General features: G+C 32.7%; 1 protein-coding gene across 13 annotated transcripts in view; it reads right to left on the reverse strand.

Annotated features, from left to right (window-relative positions):
- Positions 1-11593, reverse strand: part of LOC122633572 (polypyrimidine tract-binding protein 1) — a 305402-nt gene that overhangs the window by 29039 nt on the left and 264770 nt on the right. For all 13 annotated transcript variants that reach the window (XM_043821596.1, XM_043821591.1, XM_043821593.1 and 10 more), the window contains one exon: positions 8328-8465. In XM_043821596.1, the coding sequence (XP_043677531.1) occupies positions 8328-8465 (138 nt within the window). The remainder of the gene's footprint in view (positions 1-8327; positions 8466-11593) is intronic.

Here is an 11593-nt window from a genome sequence, read left to right on the forward strand (position 1 = left end):
TTCTTTCTTTCTTTCTTTCTTTCTTTCTTTCTTTCTTTCTTCCATTCTTTTTCTCCTTCTTAAAAGATCTAAGTTTCCGAAGTACTTTTTCAAGAATTTCATCGAAAGAATGTGTAGAACGGAATAAAAGTTTAGGAAATCTTTTCTCGGTATTTTTATATATCTTCCTCCATCGTCTTTTATTTTCGTTAATCCGAAGAGAAGAAAAGAGAATAGAGATAAATAGATAGATAGATAGATAGATAGATAGATAGACAGACAGATACATAGATATATACATAGGTAGAGACAAAGAGATTGAGAGAACGAGAGAGAGAGAGAGAGAGAGAGAGAGAGAGAGAGAGAGAGAATGTGTGGAACGGAGAGAATGAGAGAGAGAGATAGATAGAGGCGTTTCGTTATTAAATGGAACACGACCCTACAACCAATGGCCATAGCTCATTGGACCCACGAGGATTTTGCTGGGTTCTGCTCTCGTATCGAGGGATTACAGGTACTAGTCTCACCCTCCTTATGCTCACCAAACCTCCACGTCTCTCCCTTACCACCCTCCTCCTCCTCCTTCTCCTCATTTCTCCCTCATCGTTTCTCCTCCATAGGTCTCCTCATCCCATATATCGCTCGCTCGGACGAACAACGTAAGCGTGTCCACCTCCGTACCAAACAGAGACACAGAGATAGAGACAAAGAGACAGATAGCGTGTGTATGTGTGTGTTTGTATGTGAGACAGAGAGAGAGAGAGAGAGAGAGAGAGAGAGAGAGAGAGAGAGCTTATTGATTGATGTAACAGTTATTAATTCGCACGGCCGATTATCGCTTGGTATATCTCTACGGAACGTTCCCCGGAATAATGCAATAACGGCTAATAATAGTAACGTAATTTCATCCGCGTCGATGTCGTTACTTGGCCATTATTCAGGATACTACTCATCCTATCTCTCTCTCTCTGTCTCTCTCTCTCTCTCTCTCTCTCTTTCTCTCTCTCTCTCTCTCTCTCTCTTTCTGTTTCTGTTTCTATGTTCGTCTTCGTCTCTCTAAGATCATTTCCTTTTCGCGATAATTATTACATCGTTGTTAGTCCCTTCATTTCTGATAGGTAATAAATATGTCAATATTCAATACAATAAAGCTTATGTAAGTTGAAGGTTATATTAATTTAAAGGTTAACGTGATGTTTCATCGTGCGCGAGTGCCTACGTATGGGACATAATTTTAATCGATTATAATTGTATTAACGTAAGTTCATTGTTGGTTAAATATGACAAAAAAAAAAAAAAAAAGAAAAGAAAAGGAAGAGGAAAAGATCGATTCTTTTCTTGAATTGTTTAATCCTTTTCTTTCACTTTTATTATTGTCCTTGTCACCAGAATTAAATGCTATTTCGTATTAAAAAATTACTACTAGATATATTACGTTTCATATAATTTAATTATTACGAATTAAAGACGAAGACAAATCAAGCTTTTACTTGCTTTTAAAATGATTCATTCATTCTCTCTCTCTTTCTCTCTCTCTCTCTCTCTCTCTCTCTCTCTCTCTCTCTCTCTCTCTCTCTCTCTTTCTCTCATACGTTTCCTTCGAAATTTTTCGCAACGTAACAAGACCTCCTTAAAATTTCATATTCCAAATCTTTCTCCCTTACGGCGAATAACTAAGCAACTCTAACGTTTAATCGAGATAGATAAATCGAATTTAAAAGTACACTTCTCTTTTAACGGCATTTACGAGAGTTTTTATATTCGAGAATACGTTGGTAAGATTGCACATACGAAAAGGAAGCAAAGAAGGAAAGAAAGAACTAGCTAGAGAGGAAACACATTCACCCTATTCCCCTTCTTCGCAATTTCCCCTACCTAATACATACACATACAACATACACGTACACGAAGCTACGAGAAATTACAGTGAAAGAAACGAGCGGACATGAAGGCGAGATCTCTTTCTCTCTCTCTTTATGGTTTCCCATCTGCTGACTCTATAATCCGATTTACGAACAAGTTCAGAATCGTCTCTAGAGACTTTCCTTCTCACTCTCTCTCTCTCTCTCTCTTTTTTTCTTCAATTTTTTCTTTTTTCTTCTCACTCCCCTCTCTTTACGATCGACATTGCTGGATGGAAAAAGAAATTATGTAGTCATTCGATGAAGTCTGGCTATTTGAAATTCCTGCGTGTCTTTTTGTATTTTCTTTCTTTCCTCTCTTTCTCTCTTTTTTTTTTTTTTTTTCTTTAAGGGAAAATGATAAGAACGAAAATGAACAACGAAAGGGGACAGAAATAATATGAATATTTATTTTTTATTGTCTTTGCTTCTCTCTCTTCTCTCTCTTTCTCTCGTGTGCGTTATTTATTGACTCCGAAGATAAAAAAAAAAAAGAAAAAATAAAAAAAAGAAAAGATAAAAAAAGAAACGAATAAGGAAAAGAAAAGGAGCAATCGTTAAAAGTTTCAAACGTGTTGATACCCCGTTCCAATATTTTTCTTCGCGAACTTTGCGGCAGATCGTTAGAAATTTTGTTAAGTGTACCAAGAGAGAGAGAACGTACTTAGAAAAATTTTAAAAAGAACAAAATTAAACGAAGAAAGAATAAAAAACGAAAGGGAAAAAAGAAAAATATAAATATAATAATTGATGGTGAAATCAATTCGATTCGATTGAAGAGATATCCGATCGATAGTGATCAATTCGACGTAATCAAGGACGAATTAGCTTTGAAATAATTCATGTTACTTCGATAATTCGATAATTCGAAAAGAATAATTGGAAAAAGAGGAAATAAAAAATATATGCATACATATAAAAAAAAAAAAAAAAGAAAAAGAAAAAGAAAAGAAAAAAAGAAAGAGAGAGAGAGAGAGAGAGAGAAATATTTCAAATTTATAGAAAAAAATGTTTAAGCATATTTAGAATCGTTCGAAACGAACAAAAGTTTACTCGAGGGTGACGATTAGGGGACAACAACCCTTATCGAATTCCTTATATTTTCGTCTCTCTTTTTCTTCAATTCTCTTCTATCTTCTCTCTCTCTCTCTCTCTCTTTCGTTTATATTTCGTATGTGGGTTGGACGAGTTCGCGCAACGTTCATTTCACCAACAAGAAGACATTCTCACGGCATTTTAACTGACAAAGTTGGCCACGTCGCAAAGCGCAAAGTTAAATACCGTGAAGGAATCTATTCAAAGAGAGGAAGAAATTCCTTTTACTCGTTGAGAAAGGATAAAGTGGGAGGAAAATGAGTAAACTAAGAATGCTTGAAAATTATCTCGAATATTAACAGAAGGAAAACGTAAAAGTAGAATATTTGTCGTTTGTCACTACTCAGACACGTCGTCTCCTCCTTCTCTTCTCCTCTTCCTCGTCCTCTTTTACCATCTCCTCACTTTCATTCCACAGTTAACGTTTTTCTTTTTACTTCTTTTTTCATCCCCTAACATTATACTTTCGCCGAGTAAACAGAATCGAGAGACCAACGTCGAGACCGTAATGGTTAATCTCTCTGTCTCTGTCTGTCTGTCTGTCTCTCTTTCTTCTCTGTCTATTTCTCTATCTATTTCTCTGTCTACTTCTCTATCTCTTTCGTAGTCTTCTTAGAAGCTTGGATCAGCTAAGTAGTATAGGTCGATGTTCGTTCAGCCAGGATACACGCGGTACTACTATCTAATGAAAAATTCACGGCAATCCGGGTAGACTGTATCTATGTATATACGCTTAGACAGCACAAAAGTATCTACTATATACTATCAGCGACTTATATCCTTTCTCTACCTTTCTTCTTCCAAAGAAACTCTTCGCCGAGACTTTCTATTCTATGTAAGAAGAGAAGAGGTTGAATATCTCTAAGATCGTTGTAACACGTCGATCGTCCTTCTCTCTCTCTCTCTCTCTATCTCTCTCTTTCTCATTTTTGTCATAATCTTTAAAGAAGAAGAATAAAAATAATACTAATAACGATTAAAAAAAAAAAAAAAAAAAAAAAAAAAAAAAAAAAAAAAAAGGAAAGAAAGAAAGAAAAAAAAATAGCAAAAAGATAATTAAAAAAAAAATCGATCCTAACCTTCTATTTTTGTTCGTTCGTTTTTTTTTTTTTTTTTTTTTTTTTTTTATAAAAAGGGATGGACAGTGGACAGAGTTTTTTTTGATATTTTTTCAAATCATATCGAATGAAAAAAGTTCTAAATTCAAAGAAAAACTATACCAACATTTTACTACGAGTGAAAATAATTTTTTTTAATCAGCAATAATTATATATATTATATATACTTAACCAGATAGAATTTTTTTTCTTCTTCTTTATAGACCTTGATAATAACGAGAAAGAAAGAGAGAGAGAGAGAGAGAGATTTCTTTTCTTTTTTCTCCCTGTCTCTTTATTCTCTTTTGTTAGAGCCAATAAGCATCGTTGGATTTAGCACATTGCTCGACTTCGGCAGACTTAATCTTTCAAGCTGATTACACGCCTTGCGAGCGTGTAAATCCGTTGTAGCTGTTGCGCCGGCGTTTCTGGTCAAGCTCCTTTTTCCACCCCCACCCACCCCCCGCACTCGTCCTTCCTCAGTAAGCCTACTTACGCAGACTAACGCAGCCAATCGTCGACTGTACTAATCCCGAAATGTTTTCCGGCTAGATCCATTATCGGCTTAAGACCGACTCTCTGTCTATCTATCTATCTATCTATCTATCTATCTATCTATCTATCTATCTATCTATTTCTCTCTTCCTCATAGATCACGTTGGATGTAGCAGATTCTCTGTTTCTCTTTCTCTCTCTACCTCCCTCTCTTTTTCTCTCTTTGTTCTACTGGTCTGCCAATAACGTATTTCTCCGGAAATAAAAGACGTATACGCACGAAAAAAGATTTATATCTTTTTCTCTTTCTGTGTGTGTGTGTGTGTGTGTGTGTGTATATGAAGGTATCGAAAGAAAAAAACAAGATTAAAGGATCTTCTACGTGTTTCCGTAAGAAGCATTTCGAAAGACGCTCTTAGAATTAATAAGAACAAACTTTCACGAACGACGTTGTCGGAATAAATAGAAACAGATTATCGTCGATTCTAAATATAATATAAAAATCTAATATTCGATGATTAAAAATCAAAATTTCAAAAGTTCGCTGTACTTCAAAACTGATAGCAAGAGAGAAATACAAGAAAAAACAAAGAGAGAGACAGAGAGAGAGAGAGAGAGAGAGAGAGAGAAATAGAGATAGAGAAGCTTTTAAAGAGAAACAAAATAAATATATAGATAGTAAAACCCACAAAAGGAGACAGAGAGAGAGAGAGAGAGAGAGAGAGAGAAGTATATTATTCGTTGTACTATAGTGAATCCGCTTAAAAATGCATGGGCCACTCAACTCGACCGGAAGCACTCTGGTTACCCTGTTATTCGCCTCCTTAGGGACGAGACTAGACTCCCCTAATGACGACCCACGATATTTATCCCTCTGCTTATCTTTCTCAATCTCTCTTTCTCTCTTTCTCTCCGTCTCATTCAGCCTCCCATTCTTTTTCTCTCTTTCTTTTTCTTTCTTACTGTTGAAGTTTCTCCTAAAGTTAATCCATCATTTTCTAACGAAAGATCTAACGAAAAGTCATCAATTCATCATCTCTTACGAACGAACAACGACTTCCATCTCGTGATAATTCGTTAAAGAGAAAGAAAAAAAAAAAAGAAAAAAAAAAGAAAAGATAGAAAATTTGTTATCGCTTGAAAAATTTCTAATAAACGTGATTTTATTATTATTGTAGCTACGTCGTTTTTATACAATATTCAAATTATAACATATATGATTCATTCGTTCAAATGACGTTTTAAACAAATAAAAAAAAAACGAGTATGAGAAATGGATGTAATAAAAAGAAAAAAAAAAAAAACAGAGAGAGAGAGAGAGAGAGAGAGAGAGAAGAGAAACATGGGGAGGGGTGAACTAAAAGATAAAATTTGTACATATTTGAATTTATAAAAAATAAAAAATAAAAAAATAGAAACGATAAGCGAACATTTGAATATTTATTAGGTCAGTTTACGAACGACCGTCGTTTCGCTCTTGCAAGGACTCTTTTAAAATTTTACACCCATATACACAGGGTGGAACAATAACTTTGATCACCTTGTATATTTTTATTCTTTTTATGAGATATGGAAAAACTTTGTTTACGAACAATATGTGTATGATACGAGAGAATGATGCGAGAGAGGTTATATAATGTGGTAGTAATAATTTTTTTTCACAAATGGATGTATGAAGATCGATAGTTTTCTTTTTTGTTCCTTTTTTTTTTTAATAGAATCACATATTTCATCGCATTGGTTGATACAGCTTCACATTCTCTATAAAAAAGTATTAATTCGTGCACGTCGAAAATTTATTAATTTTGAGAGACTTATCAGCTATTACTCTACGTGATTGTGTTAATAATATATACAAAAAATGTTTTTTTCTTTTTGATGAAAAAAAAGTAATTCATTTATTAATTATTTATTAATTTAATTTTACAAATCGGTTGCAATTCGAGTTTCTCTTTTGTCTAACAAAATAAGATAAATTTAATAAGTTGGAATTTGTTTATAATAAATTGTTTATAACAAATTGTTAATTAATTATTAACAATACGTTGAAAAAATAGAGTAAATTTTGACCTTTAAAATGGTGGTCGATTCATGTTTCTACGATTTTTAGTTCCGGAGATATTCGTATGTAAATGAAAGAGGTTTACGTTGACCCACTGACCTACATAAATTCCAAGAATTTCATTCGTTAACCTTGGTGACACACTGACCTATATAAATTCCAAGAATTTACTACTACTACTACTACTACTACTACGTTATTACAATTAGCGAATTATGACACAAAATCTTTCGAAGACTATATCTTCGGAACGAAAAGTCGTAGAGACTTGATTCAAACACCGTTTTCAAGTACAATTTATTCTTTATTTATTTAAATATTGCAACAATATTGTTATAATAAAATCGATTTTGTTAATAATTTTTAAAATCCAAGTTTTTACTTTTTCTTCGTAATAAGAACGTAACTTTAACGAGATTGTTAAAATTTTTATCGTAATCGCGTAAATTTGATTTTGTTCATTTAAAGAAATGAATAGAAGATCGATCAATAATCGCTAATGTAAGAAAATTAATGATGAAAAATTGGAAAAATTGTTTTCCCGTAATAACTTGAAAATATCTTTTGTACTACTAATTTTTCGACATACACGAGTTAATATTTTTTCTTTTTTATAAAAAATATCAAGTTCACATCGAACCAATGATATCAAAAACATACGATTCCATTAAAAAAAAAAAAACAAAAAAACAAAAAAAATACAGTCTATCTTCTTACATCTTTCAAAGTCGTCCTGAAAAAAGAAAGAAAAAAATGATTACCTGCCATATTACGATCCCTCTCTCTCTCTCTCTCTTTTTATCATACGACTTTTGTAAAACAAAGTTTAGTCATATCTCAAATAAGGAACGGTGACACTCGAGTTGATCAAAGTTAGTTATTGCCTTTAAAAAAGATAAACAAAATAAAAAATGCAAAATGTGAGCCGACCACGGTGACACAATAAACGTTATGAAAATGAATGTAGATAACAAAATATTTGAATTTATGGAAATCAAATAAAAAGAGTGATGACGATAAGTAAACATTTGAATAGTTTATTCGGTGAGTTTACGAACAAGCATCGTTATTCTCGAGCAAGGACTCCCTTCAACATTCCCACACCGATAAGAAACTTTATTTCTGGTAACATTAACAATATCGGATGCGAGAGCTCATGGACAATGATTCATCGTCGTTGGTCACTACGGACAATTAACTAGAAGATGAAAACAAAAAGCATGGAGAAAACGTGGTTGAACTATCGGACAAGTTTAACAAACGATTCTACTCCCTGATACTACCAATCATCATCATCATCATCATCGTCATCATCATTATTATTATTAAATTAGTTTTTGTTTACATAATGATAGATAAAATCTATCATTTAGTTTAGTCTCTTTTACTTTGATAAATATTTGAATGATATTTAATAAGTATAAAAGTAGATATAAATACAATAGTATAACTCGAGTGTATTTAATAATATAATATATTATTAAATGTTAAACAATTTGTTGATTATTCCGTAGATTTTCAATCGGTATAATCGCTCAATTGCACTTAATTGTTCTATTATTATATTATTATTTGAATGATTTTATATTTGATATATTTGATATATTTATATCTATTAATCTATTATTATATTATTATTATAATTATTTTTCTTCTTCTTCTTCTTCTTATTATTATTATTATAATTGATAAACTTACCTGATATAATATGTCGAGGGAAATTGGATAGATCATGTGTTCGACGATAACTCTCAGAACTGTATTCGGTCCACCCTGTGTTTCAGCTTGCGAGGAAACTTGATTTTGTCCTGGTATAGCAACTTGATTGTTCGAATTCTGTAACATAAAAAAAAAAAGAAATAATAAGAAATGATCGTTAATAAATGTTTCTTTTTCTCTTTTCTTTTTCTTTTTTTCTTTTTTTACTCTTTCGTCGCATCTTTCTTTTCCATAAAAAATTAATATCGTGTCGGTGTCGGCGTCTTAATGAACTTAATAAAGATAAAGATAAAGAGGAGGAGAGAAAAACAGAGAGAGAGAGACAGAGAAAGAGAGAGCACGATAGAAAGGAAAGATAAAAAATTTTAATAATGTTTTTTAATAATATAAATACCATTACGACACAATTTTGTATACGCGAAGTTATTTAAAGTGCGATTTATTTCTACGAACAATTGGAATTTTCTACGAATGGACTGAGATGAAACAATTCTGTAATCATTTTTTAAGAATTTTTATTTATCCTTCTCTCGCTCTCTCTCTCTCTTTCTTTTTTTCTTCGCCTCATAGACATTTTCTCCGTCTTAAATAAAAGAAGCCCAGGTTGTCGTTTTCATCAGCTGTCGCTTAGGAGTAAACCGGCAAAGTAGACGGGACATTAGCATAAAGGACATAGCCGGTTAGTAAGCGAAAGCTTAAAAAGAAACTGGATGCTTCGAAATTTCGATGTAAATTAAAACGAATTTTACTTTCCTATCTCTCTTCGCTCTCTCTTTCTCTCTTCATTTTTCTCGAATACGTAGCATAAAATTCCTAACGATTTTTCATTTAAAAGAATAAAAGCGAACGTTCGTTTGCGTTCGCATTTATGAAAGAAAGAGAGAGAGAGAAAGAGAGAGAGAGAGAGAGAGAGAGAGAGAGAGAGAGAAAGAGATTGTAAATGAAAATACATTTTAAATATATCTATATATACATATACTTATATATATATATATATATATATATATATATATATATATATATAAAATGTAATTCATTGAAAAAGCGAGAACAAAGAGAGAGTCGGAATGGTACGGGCTAGTTGAAGGGTTGCTTTGGACGAGTCAAAAGAACTGGCATGAAATAATTTCGCGATCGAAAGAGATCGGCGGTATCGATAAAAGCCCGTAACAATGGCGGCTCGGTCATTTAAAAACGAGCAACAACGTGAGCCGCGATTGTTCATGCGAAAACTGGAAGGCGATTTCAAACTGAATTACCGATAGGCAACCACAGGTAGCCATGAAATGTATGCGAGTGACTATTACCCCCTTTACACTCCCATCTCTTTCACCCTTCTCCTTCCAACTCAGCAAACCTATACCACTATCCTTATCCTTCTTTACCATATTTCCTTTTTCACAATAGATACAACGAACTAGCCAGTTTTACTACGTATATATGTTGTGTGTGTATTTGTGTGTGTACATGTGTATGTGTGTTCGTGTTTTTGTGTGCGTGTGCTCGTTTATACGTTTTACTTCACGAAAAGGGTCAGCAAGAACATTTAATGGTATTGTTTTCCCAGGCGTGGCCAATTTGGCTTTCTGAATTTTTAATCCGACAAACGAGCGGCGAACCATCGCGAGAGATCGAACGGAAGCTGCTAGATCGACCAAGCTCGATTAATATTGAAATTCAATCGGTCACTTCATCGACCTCGTCCCTCATCCCTACTCCTCTCTCTCTCTCTCTCTCTCTCTCTCTCTCTCTCTCTCTCTCTCTCTCTCTCTCTGTTTCTCTTCTTTTCCTAATATATCTATATATCTGTCTATCTCTATCTAGTATAAAATGATATATATATGTATGTATGTATGTATGTATGTATGTATGTATGTATGTTGTATGTATGTATATATAATGTCGATGAACGAACCGTACGCGAAACTGATTCGTAGCTTCAAACGGAAATGATTTCAATCATCTTATCGTTTTTTCGATCGTCGCTTATCGTTCGAATTTTTTTTCGTTTTTCTTTCTTGAGTTTTCCTTTTTTTTTTTTTGGATCGTACGAATTTATTTCACAGCGAAACGTAAGTTTTGTTCTTCCTTTTCTATTGTTTTTTTTTTTTTCGTGATTGTCAAACGTCGAATTTTTTCTTTTTCTTTTTTTTAGAAACCAATGAAACGATCCATGTATCAATGAAGTTGTTTGCCATCGTTGTTTTTTTTACTTCTTTTTTACTTATCTATCTATCTATTTATTTATTTATTTATTTATTTATTTATTTATTTATTTATTTTTTGCATTTCGAAAGCACACTTTTTTCACTATGCGTATCGTCTCAAATTAGAAATTTTGTTTCTTTTTTTCTTTTTTCTTTCGTGCTTCTTTTTTCTTCTTTTGTTTAGTAAAAAATTAACGAATCAATTTATCAATAATATCGTTAGAAATGTTTTCTCTTCTCGGTATTGGAGCTTATTGGTTATCGGATACTTGTAATATTCTTCGGTAAAAGGTAGAATGATATATCGTCGAGCTAAACGAGATAAATTGAAACGAACTTTCGTCTCGGGTTATTCCACCATATAAATACAATCCCTCCTCTCCCATCCCTCTATGTCGCGATAAACGATTATTTACAGCGAGCACTCTGTGGCTTGGAGAAGAGAGACACTTATCTCTTTCTCTCTTTCTCTCTTTATCTCTTTTTCTCTACTAGATCGAGATACACGAAGGATTTGTATCTTCAATCGGGTAAACTTGATTAATCGAAAGATGAAACTAAAATTCGTTGGGAAATTTATCGGATAGAAAATAAGAAAACAGGATCCACTAATCCTGAATATTTTTCTTTCTCGTTGATTTCGATGAGAAAGAAAGAAATATGAGATATACATGTACAATTTGTTACAATATCACGGACCGATAAGCAACTTGAAAATTGAAAATTGGATAAATGACAATGAGCATATTAAAGAAAATACGATTTATCGAAGAAGTTAACTGAAAAGGAACAAGAAACGAATTGGATATATTAAACCTAATGAGATTATCGTTTGGATTTATCTATCAGATCTCCTCTCAGAGTGTTATCTTGAATATCTTCTTTTTCTATTTTATAAACAATTATTATGCATCGAGGATGATTATATTTTTCGTTCAACTTTAACTTATTCCGATGTTCTAGATTCAACAACAAAAAAAAAAAAGAAAAAGGATTTCTAAAAACTATTCGTATAATTCACCGATGTGAAAAAAAAAA

This window comes from Vespula pensylvanica, chromosome 12 (genome assembly GCF_014466175.1).
Source record: "Vespula pensylvanica isolate Volc-1 chromosome 12, ASM1446617v1, whole genome shotgun sequence".
NCBI lineage: Eukaryota > Metazoa > Arthropoda > Insecta > Hymenoptera > Vespidae > Vespula > Vespula pensylvanica.